General features: G+C 45.5%; 1 protein-coding gene across 1 annotated transcript; it reads left to right on the forward strand.

Moving 5' to 3' along the window:
- Positions 1–4,278: 4,278 nt before the first annotated feature.
- CENPV (centromere protein V) lies at positions 4,279–10,861 on the forward strand. The gene is made up of 5 exons (XM_032784478.2): positions 4,279–4,712; positions 6,868–6,966; positions 8,949–9,018; positions 10,104–10,218; positions 10,589–10,861. Exons 1-5 carry the CDS (start codon positions 4,438–4,440, stop codon positions 10,711–10,713), a joined length of 684 nt encoding a protein of 227 aa, XP_032640369.1. The 5' UTR covers positions 4,279–4,437; the 3' UTR covers positions 10,714–10,861.
- Positions 10,862–13,053: the final 2,192 nt, after the last annotated feature.

A 13,053-nucleotide genomic window follows, 5' to 3' on the forward strand; every position in this document is an offset into this window, starting at 1 on the left:
CGTCGGAATGCTCAGCCCGTGGAACGCCGCTTGTTTGGGCCAGGAAACAAGCGCTGAGTGTGGATATCACGATCGTGCATGGAAGTATGAAATGACGAGCCAGTGGCTGCAGGAAACTTTCAGATGAAGAAAAAGCACTCATTTGGACTTTGTGAGGAGCTAGCCACCCACCCTCGGCGCCAAGGACACGAGATTGGAGAGCTGCCCTGTCAGTGGAGAAGCGGTGGCTATTGCAACCCTGGAGAAGTCGGCGAACTCCAGACGTAACGATCGTCACCGACCAGTTTGAAGTGGGAAGTTCGACCGTTGGAATCGTGTTGGATGCAGTTTGGCAGAACCTTAAATTGCATCCTGCTAAGAAGAATTGTGCTCGGGAAACGTGCAGGAACTCTTCTGATTGCTTTGCCACAAATGGGAATTTCCCCTAACTGTGAAGGCATAGATGGGACGCATATTCCTATCTGGCACCACCCCACCTAACATCCCGAGTACATTAATCGGAAGGGGATATTTCTGTTATGGTTCTTCCAGGAGTGGCACTAAGTGAACGTTTCTTGACATTTATCAACCGACTTCAGTGGGGTCACCCCCAAGTATTGCGTCCAGCTCCTTGTAAAAATGGCAGGTCATGGGGGCAGCACCTGAGCGGCGGTTTCCCTCGCGGGCTTTGCAATAGGCACTCCGCAGCTTCTTTACTTTAACCCTGCACTGCACCACGTCCCGGTCATGGCCCCTTTCCATCATGGCCTTTGATATCTGCCCATAGGTATCATAATTCCTACGGCTGGAGCGCAGCTTTGACTGCACACCTTCCTCACCAAAAACACTGATGAGGTCCAGCAACTCGCCATTGCTCCATGCTGGGGCTCGTTTGGAGCATGGAGGCATGGTCACTGATTGATTGCACTCCACATCTGGCTGAGCAAACAGGAAGGGGATTTTTAAAATTCCTGGGGCATTTAAAGGGCGGGTCACCTGAGACCAGGGCAGTAGAGTGCGAATTGATGAGCAGAGTGGCTGAACAGGCATTCTGGGATACCTCCAAATACCTCTGGAGGCCAATTACAGCGCTTTTGGTGGCCACACTTGATGAGCAGCGCTGCATCACCAGTGCTGCAATCGTTATACCCCAAGCAGACCAGGTGTACAGCCAGCGCTGCAGCCAGGGAGTTGCAGCACTGGATGTGCCTTGCAGGTGTAGACGGTTACTAAGTTGCAGCGCTGTAAACCCACCACCAGCACTGCAACTCTCCAGTGTAGTCAAGCCCTGAAAGTTTATATGTGTGTACTGAATAAATCTAGCAATGGGAGTCACCCTCTCTTTACCCCACAGGGAAGTTGCTCTGAATTTGGCTCCTCTGGGGGCTCTGAACGTAGTACATACTGTTCCTTCAGCCGCTGCCCTGGGGTCATCTATAATATTTGCCTGTCTGGAGCTGTGTATCTATAGCCTTCACTCAGGTTCAGTTGAGTCTGCAACTAAAAATACCTCCTGTTGGCTTGCACAGGCAGATCTTTGCTGTTCGTGTGATCCTGTGATATTACATGATACTGCAGACACCTCATTCATGTAGGAGCTTTGTCTTTCGTTAGACTGTGTACAGCTCTCGCTAAAATAACTAGTGATGTGTGTCATCACTATCAGGTGGAGAGAATGCCTGTTGGTGGAGGTGTTATGCTGAAAAAACATGCACCACCCCTCCGCCCCGCATCATAACCGGGAGCAAGCAGCCTGCAGCAGCTGCTTTTATTCACAGAGTAGTGAAACTCTAGCAACAGACTGTCTTGCTTTTACTTACTTATAGACTTTTCTGTTGTGCTCATCACTGTAGTGTCAGAGTATTTCATCTGCACTAATTAATTTATCCTCTTAGCCCCATTGACTTCTGATATGGTTGCCTTTCTGAAAATGGGGGCTAGATGTCTGATCTTGGACTCTTAAAAACTGAGACATCCCAAAGCAATGGCCCCTTCTGAACATTTTTGCCTATACATCTGGCTGAAGATCATGCACTGGCAGAGCTAAGAATACAGCTCAGATCTCCTGAATCCTGGTCCAGTGCTTCAAACACAAGATCATCCTTTCTGTCCAGCAAGGTTTTGTAATTCACCAGGATTAATATTATACCTGATCTCCAGAAAAAAACCACATCTGTTTCACATGAGGTATCACCTCTTTGGCTCTCAAACTTCCATAAAAAACCCTGATAACAGATCATTGCACCTACAAAAATCACTCCGTAGATAAAGAGGTGGCAGCACTTGAGATGACATGGGGATTTCTGGAGTGATGTCTACAACTTCTAAATTCAGGCCCAGCAAACTGGATTTGCCCTAGATTTCATAGTATGTTTGGTGAAATGAAGGTAGAACATAAGAACGGCCATAGTGGGTCAGACCAAAGGTCCATCTAGACCAGTATCCTGACTACTGACAGTGGCCAGTGCCGGGTGCCCCAGAGGGAATGAACAGAACAGGTAATCATCAAGTGATCCATCCCCTATTGCCTATTCCCAGCTTCTGGGACATCATCTGTCTCCTACTTCCTGCCTTCCCATTGTATCTCTCCACACTTTAGCCCTGGTAACCCCAAAAGTGTCAGATCATGCAAGATGGAAGACAAAACAATGCTAATACTTACCACTTCTATAATAGCTTCCATTCAAGGATCTCAAAGCCCTTTACAAGATGCGTATGTATTACTATCCCCATTTTACAGATGAATAAACTGGCATGGAAAGGTCTCCGTAACTTGCCCAAGGTCACACAGTGAATCAGTGCAGAGTCAAAGGCAGAACAAGGTTCCTGACTCCCAGTTTTCTGATTTCAAATACAATGTAGGCAGACTCCAGATAGAGAGCAATGGCGGGGGGTGGGGTGGCAGCTCATGGACAATGTGTGTCACAGAAGCCCACAAGGAAGCATTTCCAAGCTGCACCTGAGCTATACTATTTTAGGAGCATATATTACACTTACTGGAAACTAGACATTGCATTTCAAACTGATCTTTCCCTGGGGAAAATTTTGAAAACTATACACATTCCACCCTTCTTTTACAGTGAAAGAGGGACAGCAGCTGCCTTAGCTGCAAAGCCCTGACTGATTCAGGTAACCCTCGGAGAAAAATAGTTTTAAATATGAGAATGTTTCCTTGTAAGGAATTGTCCAACCTGCTTCTGTGAAAAACAGATCAAGTCAAATCTTGCTGTGTGTCTGTGGAGATGTGGGCAGAGCTCAGCTCATTGGAAGAAATGGCTCTGAAATAATCAGTGTGAATTTGTAACACAAGGTGATGGTCGTGAGGAAGAATCTAGGTTGGAGGGAGCTCATTCTAGTTTCCAATTAATTAGATTGTTTGCTGGTTGGACCAGTTCAGTGAGGTGGAAAAAACGTGAGTCTCAGAAATATGATTTTTTTGTTATCACAAGGGCTCAGAGCCTGAGGGGAAGCACGCTTGCTCTTCTGTGCTCTGAAAAGGGGTGACTTTGATGCCAGATTGATTGATGTCCTTGGAGACTGAAATCCTCTTTCCTCAAGATAGCAGCAGACAAAGCTCCCCGCCCCCCACTATGGCTCAGTCCTGACCACCAATCCTTCTAATCATTGCAGCTCATCTGAGAGTGGGGCCAACTTTGATGTAAGGCTTTGGTGATGATGAAGCTGGTATGAGATCCATGAACCTGAAGTAACACAGGGCTCTGTCCCATGGGGTCATTACCCACTCGGAAAAAGTTTAAACACTGAAGCCACCTTAATGTTACCAGATCCTGCCAGTTTGGGGCTTCAGCACTCCATATTCTACTATCCAAATGGATAACAAGTCTAGCTACTGCTACTGTACCAACCTCACACACATGCCCAAACCCTGGCACAGCAGTGCTGCACAAAGCTGGATGATCTCTGTATAATCAGTGAAATTTTAGGGCTTGGAGCCAAAAATTGGCAGGATTGAAGTGCTAGATCTTGGTATTTTCAGTGGCCTCAACTGGGATGTGTTATGTGTTTGTTGTAAATGGTACATCTACCCTTTATGCAATAGAATTAGGGGGTCTCATCACTGTCTGGATTTGGGTGCCAGATCTAGGTATTGTGGCACTGTTGTACTGGGTTTCCTCAGGATATGGGGGCTGGATGCAATAGGAGGGACTAGGTTTGTTCTCTGTGTAAGTCGTGGAATTTTGGGGAGAAGGGGGGCGTGTCAAAAACTGGCAGGATCCAGCTTTCTCCTTCCCCTCTTTTCCTCACTCCCCAGGATTTGGCACCAAACCCTCCCAGTCCACGTGACTCCGGACTCTGAAGCAGCAGCTCCGGAATGTCCCTTTGCACCTAAACTCCAGATTACAATAAGGGAGCGAAAGGCCCCAAGGGAGAGGGGCCCAGCCGCAAGCTCTCTGGTTACTGGGGTGCAGGGCGCATGCAACCCTCAGGGCCAGGAGCATGGGGAAAGCCAAGGCAGGCTCTGGCCGGAAATCTCGGGGGAGAAGCCCAGCCGCAGCGTCTCCGGCTGCTGCAGCCCGCTCCCTGCGGGGGAAAGAGAGCAGTCGGGTAGGCGAGAAGCCTGCGGCTCCCCGGGAGAGGCCAGGCGAGCCGCTGCTGCCTCCCCCGGCGTTGTGCCTGCTCGATCTGGGCGCGCAGCGGGAGCGCTGGGTGAAGTTTCAGGAGAGGCAAAGCCTGACGTGTGAGGAGGCAGCCAGACTCCTGCTGGACACCTTGTGAGTATAAGGAGGGGGACGGGAGTCCCCAGGCGCTGAGCTCTTCCTGCCGAGGCAGGGCAGGAACGAAACCCACGCCCCCACCCCCGGCGAGCTAAGCTGTCACTGTGGCGTGCTGCTGCCGCTTAAGGGCTGGGGCGGGTCAGTGGGGTAGGTCTGCATATTGCTGGGGGCTCACCTACATTTTTTAAAATCTTCCCTCCTGGCCTGAGGGGTAGGGCGCTCTCTGAGTGCAGCACCGGTTGGGTCAGGAATCTCTCGCGCCCCAGGATTTCTCTGGAGGCAACAATGTGGTTGTGCAGATTATTTTATTTGTGTTATTTTTTGTGGCCCCTCTGCACGGTTTTGACCCACTCCTCTGAAGTCAATGGGAGCGGGCCCGTGATTGTTAGAGCTGGGGTTAGGACAGAATATTTTTCTTCCCTAGACCCCCATCTACCCTGTGGCTTTGAAGGGGGCTGCACCCCCTTGGGCTCAGCTGGGTGTAACCCACGACTGCTAGACCTCCTTCTCTCCCTCTTTGCGTTCTGTGTGTGGTATAAACCTACAATTCGGTACTTTTATACAAAAGACATTAATGTATCTATGTAACTAAATACCAACCCCTCATTAGGAATGTTGATTCCAGCCAGGCTAGTGCTGGTCTGATAAGTGCCTGGTTAATAATGAATTGAGTCAGAAGGGTCATACATCTACAACCCATGCTTCTGTGGGTTTGGAGAGAATGATAGTAGAGTTTTTCACAATTTTTCCTTCACTTTTTGCTTTAGCCACATAAATGACTTCTGTGAATCCATGTGCAGAGTAAAATGTGGATTTTATGGGAAGTTAACAGCAAACTTTTTCTTGCTCAATAAGTAAACCAATACATGGAGGCTAAGCCTTCCAAAAACATGTTTTTTTGCAGGACACATCCAGCTTTCTTTTGATTCTTAATGGCAATGCAAATAAGTGTTATCTGGCAGTGTTATCCAGACATTTTGCATTGAGATTTATCTAAGTGTTTCTAAAATGCTTATCAATTTAATATCTAGATGTTGATTTTGGTAATAATGTGGGAAGCTCATTGCACACATCTTACAACCACATCCAGAGAAGTTGTCATGGCTAGACATACAACAGCTCTGACTGGACAAATGTCTCTGTTTTGGATTCAGATTTAGGGGCCAAGTACAGTGTTGGATTTAGTCAGACTACGTAATTATCTTCAAAAAGGCTTTCTTTTGTATTTCTGCAGTTTCTCAGCCCAGAATCTCTGCCCCGTGTCACATTTGCTGTACTTGAAGCTTGTCCGTATTATTCTGCAATGTAATATTCCTAGTGTCAGCATTTTTACAGTGATAAACATTGGCTTCCGTGGAGCCACACAATTTATCTTCTTCCCATGGAATTTATGGGCTGTTATCCTTAATCTGTTCATGTTTCAGGGACCTCATGTCAAAGGGAAGTAAAAATCCTCTTATCCTGTTCTTTTCTGTTGTCTACAGTGACACATCTACCAAGCTCATAATCTAATCCTGCTGTCCCATCTGAACGTGTAATATAGTTATATTTTTGTTATTCTCATTAATAAATTTGAACAAACTGTCAGTACATGCAGTTGATAACATGAAAAGGGACTTGGTATTTTTGTGTCTGACCTGGTATGTCGATTTTGCTAAGTTACCATGGTAAAGTCCTAAGGGAGTGAAAGAAATACACAAAGGAGAGTATCCTTGAGTCTGTGAGTGCAGCTGGGAGACTTCAAAAACATATTAAAATGTTTTAAACTAATTAAATTCTACTTATTGTCTCTGTTTCCAGATTCTGAAATGGAAGCAAGTTAGTGATGCTTTCTATCTAGAAAGAACATCAGACTGGAGCAGAATTGGTGGGAACATGGGAAAATTCTATTCTTAATTTCACTGGTGTAATCCTGACATAATTTGACTGAATTCTATGAGTAACTCTAGATTTACTACTGTAACTGAGGTCCGAATTTGGACATGTGTTTGGGGGAAGGTGGGTCTGCTTCAGTTTGGCCCCCATTGCTGAGTGGATAATGACTCTGGTAGAGTTGACTGTGACACTATAAAATCTCAGTGCTTCCTTGGGCAACAAGAAATGTCTGATCACAAATCTTCTCTTTGTGTGCGTGTACCTTTTCTCTGTCCAGTGAGTACAGAGGCCTGGTGAAGCATACAGGAGGCTGTCACTGTGGAGCTATCCGCTTCGAGGTTTGGGCATCAACAGATCTGCATGTTTTTGACTGCAAGTGAGTGGTTTTTATCTGAATCTGAATAGCCAAATACTTTGCCCTTCTCTAGCACGTCCCATCCAAAGATCTCAAAGTGTTTACGAAACAGAAATCCACTGGAATTTGGTATAGTAGCAGAACAGATGTCTAACCTATTTCCTGTAGGGGGCAGCCCCAGCTCAGTTCAGATCCTCCGGTAGGTCAGTACTGTTGATTTCACATGCTGGTTCTGCAAGTACACAATGTGCTGATTGCCAGAGAAAGGAAGGTGCCCGTGCACTTCTACTTTCTGGGCAGCACAGTGGCAGCTTCGTGTTTTCTTTTATGCCCTAGCTGAAGGGGTGAGGCTGTGGCAAAAGCTGCACTTGTCAGGGAGATAACAAGTGCTTGGAAAACAGCTCAGAACAGGGAGACTGTAGCAGTGTTGGGGCTACAGGGATCCTTACTGAGATCACTACTTGGTGTGTGATTTCAGGCAATTTTAGCAGACTGTTGAGGATGGGATCTGTCTCTCAGAGGCCAGAAACAGTAGACATAAAAAAAGTCAAAGAAATTCCCAGTTTTTAAGCTTTGTGGAATACTAGCTATGGTCCTAATACAATGTGCAATTAAATCCAGAAGAAAAATTCCGTTGACTTCAACTGCTCAACCTGGGGAAAATATTAAATGTCCTTTATGCAAGTGGAAATTCAGATCAAAGTGACTTGCTCATTACAGTTTGGTAAGATGTGATGATTATTATTACATAGTCTACAACTACTACAGTTAATAATTACACAGACTTCCTCTGTGATCCTGGAAAGTCACTACATCTATGCCTCAGTTTCCTCAGCCACACAATGAAGACAGTAATACTTGCATATCTTGCATGGATGCTGTAAAGCTAAATAAATTTCATGAGATTCATGAATGGAAGGTTCTAAACACATGCAAAGTGTTATATTTAGTATCATTAACAGTAATATCTTACATATATACAGAATTTTATTGTGGAAAGCATTTTACAAACTCCTATACATACAGGAACCACTTACCCCACTACTAAAATGTAGCCACATCTGAAGTAAAACATGGCAGATGTTTAACAAGATTTTGCACATCAAGGAGTACAGAATACCAGCTCCATATGAGACTGCAGAGGGAAATATAGGTAAGCAGAGTGCAAAAACTTACATTGGAATTCAGCCACAGTTTCATGATTCATACCTGTGCTTGTACAAAAATTGTCAAGGTTTTAACAACCAGAAATACTCAGAACCTCTGTTTTATACTTCATCAAAACAAAATGCTTTCCAACAGATCTCTCAAGGGTGTGGGGTTTGATCCTTTCTTGGCATTCTCTTATCAAATGGAGAACACATTACTACCAACATGTGGTGAGGGATATATATTCAAGTCCTATAAAATAGTCTAATTTCAGTATGGTCTTTCCACCGACTCAGAATTAGTTTCTCTGTATTCCAGATGTCACTATAAATCTGTTTCCCTTGTTTGCAAAGTAATTAATATTGGTAGCATTTGGATTAAGTTGGCAAACTTTACATGAATTTCTCAAGGCCACAGTTTAGCATTGATCTATCCACTGAGAGTTGTACTGTGGAGAGAAGAGAGTTATGTAGCTCTCAGTGTAGATAAGCTTACTTTCCCTACTACAGGAAAACATAAGTCTCTAGGTGAATACATGCACACACAAATACATATGTCATAGTTGCAGTCTGGCCACTCCCATCATCAAACCTGATGTTTGCAATGTTGTAGCCGTGTTGTGTCTCTAATATCCTGGGATCAACGTAGGTGAGTTAATATCATTTATTAGACCAACTTCTATTGAATCTCATCTCTCTGATATCCACCCTGATGACAACCAGGTAAAAATAATTATAGTTTTCAGTGAAATCTAACTTGTTGAGAGCTTTAGGCTGGATACGATTGTTACATTGCAGGTTATAACTGCCTATAGAATAGTCATGTTTTTTTTCTTTTTCTTTCCCCTCGTACAGTTGCAGTATTTGCATAAAGAAACAGAACAGACACTTCATTGTCCCGGCTTCACACTTCAAGCTGCTGAAGGTGGGTTAGGGTTTATGAATGCAGTGGGTGTGGGTACCTGTAAAGATATTTGATTATGAAAGATTCAGGTGGTGGTCAGCTTTGTATCATAAATTTGCCTGTGAGAGATGTGTTTGGAGATACGAAAAATCCATTTGGATCCCAGGAACCTGGCTGTATGTGTTTGTTATCGTGTCTCAGAATGGAAGTTCCATGTTTGAAAAGTGACTATACCTGTTCAAAAGATGAGGCAGGGATGTATGTACACCTGAGGAGTGGCAGTGCCACCAGGTAAATGTGCTTAGTCCATGTTACATTGATGACAAAGAGCATTACTGTCACACTCCTACTCCTAATGGGCTAAGGACCTGAGCAAATGCCCATCACAATCTGTATGAGTCTTGATTTATTGGGCTGTGGATTGGGTTCCAATGCATTGCTATAAAGAATTCTGCCTCTATTTTAGATCAGCTTCAGACTCCCTTAACTTGATTTTTAAATTCTGATTACAAGCTTAACTCTTTTACATTTTAATTGTTACAAGGGCATCTTACAGGTTAGGCTCTTGGATTCCAAGTTTTCCGAGGACTGTAGCTCTTAGATTAATTTTTCTCGGCTTCTAGCACCATTTAATTTGATTTTCTTTTATAGTTGGATGGTCTCAGGTAAACACAGAAATTTTTGTCAACTGCTTCTGGGAGGAAAACCTCCAGTTATGTTTACTTTGGAGCATTTTAAAAAAAACAACTAAGCACTTTGTAATAGACCTGCTGTAATAGAGAGTTCAGTGACTGCATTTCAGTGGTCAGAAAGTAAAGCCATGGCAATTGTTAGGCTTGTCTCGGGGAAAGGTGTTTGTGAAAGTAAAGCACAGACGGTAGGGAAAGGAGATTAATATCTGGAACAGAGTAGCATGCATGCTGTATTCTTACCTCTAACTCACATAAAGACATAGCGCGTGGTATTTTAGACTAGTCTTAATTAGGCTGCTGTTTTTGTGCCTGCAATTTTACATTTATTAATTACAAGCCTGTGGAATGTAAGTGACAAAAAATGACCCATTTTTGGGTATGTGGCAAACCTTCATTGTGTATTTTTTTGCCTAGGGTGCTGATAACATAACAACGTACACCTTCAACACACACTGTGCTCAGCACACATTTTGTAAGACCTGCGGCGTGCAGAGCTTTTACACTCCTCGTTCTAACCCAGATGGTTACGGTAGGTAAACAGAACAGGGAAGAAACCTGGTAGATCTATGGCAACACAAATTCACCCCCCGCTGCACTTGTATAATGACCATGACGACCATCATCAGCACTCTGCCAAGAGCAGTAGCACAATAATTGTGCATCATACAGCTTGCTTCTAAAGTACTGAACATCTGAAGCTGCAACTTTCAATAGCACCTCCTTACTGTGTAAAACTTAACTGTGACCAATGGGCCACTGGCCATCTCAGGTTTCTCACCTGCTGCAGCTGGTATCGATACTATCACCATCTCTGAGACTCACTGCCCATGAAGCTGAGAGAAAAGCTTTCCTTGGCTTCAAAGGGAAAGTTTCTCTCTGTATTTCCTTTTCTTCTCAAGGAATAGCCCCCCACTGCCTGGATGAGGGCACTGTGCGCAGCACCATCATGGAGGAGATCAATGGCAAAGAGTGGGAGAAGGCAATGAAGGAACATAAGACCATCAGGAGCATGTCAAAACCATGATACAGCCTCAGTGTACCAAAGTGCTCAGCTTGGAGCACTGCCATTGGCAGGCCATCATGCAACCTCTAGTTCAAGCTCTCCTGTGCCAAGCTGTTCAGGAAGTATATCTTTTTTGTTGGTTTTTTTTAATAAATCTTTCTGTGCTGTTTTTTCCCTCCTTTCATTTTACATTCAGTTGTCAGACCACACCAGTTCCATAACTTACCCAACAGCTGCGGTTTTTCCTCTTTGCCTTATTCTGACACTGCCCCTATCTGCAGCACAGTTCAAATCACATTAGTCAGAACAAGGTTCTTACATCTATTGCAAGATTCTACCATGTTGTCTTTGGCTCGTGCAGACACATCTCAGATGCATTATTATCTGGTGTGCACCAGTGGTTCTCAACCAGGGGTCTGTGGCCTGCTGAGGGCCATGAGCCGGGTTCAGCAGGTCTACCAAGCAGGACCAGTGTTAGACTCACTGGGGCCCAGGGCAGAAAGCCTAAGCCCTGCGAAAGCCTGAGCAATTTAGCTTCACAGGACGCCTTGTGGCACAGGGCCCCAGGCAGTTGCCCTGCTGGCTACCCTTTAATGCTGGCCCCGGATTTTATATGCAGAAAAGAAGCTGTTGTGGCACAGGTGGGACGTGGAGTTTTCATAGCATGCTGGCAGGGCCTCAGAAAGAAAAAGGGTGAGAACTCCTGGTTTACAAAACTGTACTACATGAAATAACATCTCCTTACCCAGGGAAAAATTCTGCTGTTACACTCGTCTCTCCCTTGATTTCACTGAAGTTACTCTGGATTCAGAGCTATACCAGGCTGATGCTGGCATTACAGGCTCCAGTTGAGCACATTCTTACGTACGTGTTTAACTTTCAACACAAGAGTAGTGCCACAGAATGCATATGTGCTTAAGTGCTCTGTTGAATAAGGATGGTCTGACTCATGACCTTAAAGAAAGCTGTGTGTAGGGTTGCCTAGTGCTGGCTCCGCAGCTCCCATTGGCCAGGAACTGCAACCAATGGGAGATGCGGGTGTCGGCATGAGGGCAGCACGTGGAACCTCCCTGGTTGCCTATGTGCCGAGGGGATGTAGGGACCTGGCAGCTGCTTCCTGGGAGCCGCAGTAAGCACTGCCAGGACTCAGCACCCCGAACCCCCTGCCCCAGCCTGCAGTCCCCTCCTGCACCCAGACTCCCTCCTGAAGCCTATACCTTTACCCCACCAACACCATACCCCAGCCCTGAGCCCCCTTCTGCACCCCAAACCCCTCATCCCAAGCCCTACCCCAGAGCCCACAGCTCTAGCTGAAGCCTGTGCCCTTCTCCACCCCAAACCTCTCATCCTCAGCCCCACCCCAAAGCCTGAACCCTCAGCCAGTCTTCACCCACACCCGCACCCCAACCCCCTGTTCCAGCCCAGAGCCCCTTCCTGCACCCCAACCCCCTCATCCTCACCCCAAAGCTTGTACCCGTAGCCAGAGCCTTCCCTCCCACACCCCAACCCCATGCCCCAGCCTGGTGAAAGTTAGGGTGGGGGAGAGCAATCAATGGAGGGAGGGGGGATGGAGTGAGCAGGAGGTGGGTCAGGGGGCAGAACAGGGGTGTTCGGCTTTGTGCAGTTAGAAAGTTGGCAACCTTAGCTGTGTGCTTACATACTGAGAGTACAGTTCTGCCTTAGTATCTTTTTAATAGCTATGTTTGGCAGGGTGTTGTGATTTGAGTAAGGAATTAGGAGTCAGGAATTTGAGCTCTGATCCTGGCAGTGCAACGACTTGCTCTGTATCCTTGGGCAAGCTGCTCATCTCATCTTTACACTGGGGTTTAGATATAGTCTTTATAGCCCTATCTCCCACAGGTGCGATGAGGAGTAACTCGATGATGAGTGCAAAGTGCTATGTTAATGCTGAGTATTATTTAGTTTGTTCCAGTGTGAAAGTCCTCCTTTAAGATTCCAATTATTACTAAAATCTATGTAGACTTAAAAATTACATATAAATATTTTAAAATTGGCGTCTCTGTAACTTACCTGCTGAATCTGTGGGTTGCAAAACCCAGAACCCAACACTTCCTCCTGGAAACTAAGAGGAAGGGGGCAGCTTTTCAAATGGTGCATCTGGAATTTTTATGTCTACATATTTATTCTGTCAAAGAACTGGCTGGCGCCCTCTCACTTGTAACTTCATTCGTACACCCCGCACATCCTGGTGAAAAACAGCTTAGGTTCAGCGGATCTCAAAGACTTTGTCTGGAAGCAGGAATAAATACTAGTGTTTCACAAGGTACAGTCCAGCAGAGTAAAGCTCGTATCACAGGGTGGCTTGGAGGGTCGAGATGGAACAATAAGAGTTCAGTGCAA

This window comes from Chelonoidis abingdonii, chromosome 20, assembly GCF_003597395.2.
Source record: "Chelonoidis abingdonii isolate Lonesome George chromosome 20, CheloAbing_2.0, whole genome shotgun sequence".
Lineage (NCBI taxonomy): Eukaryota > Metazoa > Chordata > Testudines > Testudinidae > Chelonoidis > Chelonoidis abingdonii.

What these genes read in the sequence shown, in the direction of transcription:
- CENPV (XM_032784478.2), top strand. Translation starts at nt 4,438, where the DNA reads ATGGGGAAAGCCAAGGCAGGCTCTGGCCGGAAATCTCGGGGGAGAAGC. An exon ending in AGACTCCTGCTGGACACCTT is followed by an intron (nt 4,713 to 6,867) that starts GTGAGTATAAGG and finishes TTCTCTGTCCAG; the next exon opens with TGAGTACAGAGGCCTGGTGA. An exon ending in CTGCATGTTTTTGACTGCAA is followed by an intron (nt 6,967 to 8,948) that starts GTGAGTGGTTTT and finishes CCCCTCGTACAG; the next exon opens with TTGCAGTATTTGCATAAAGA.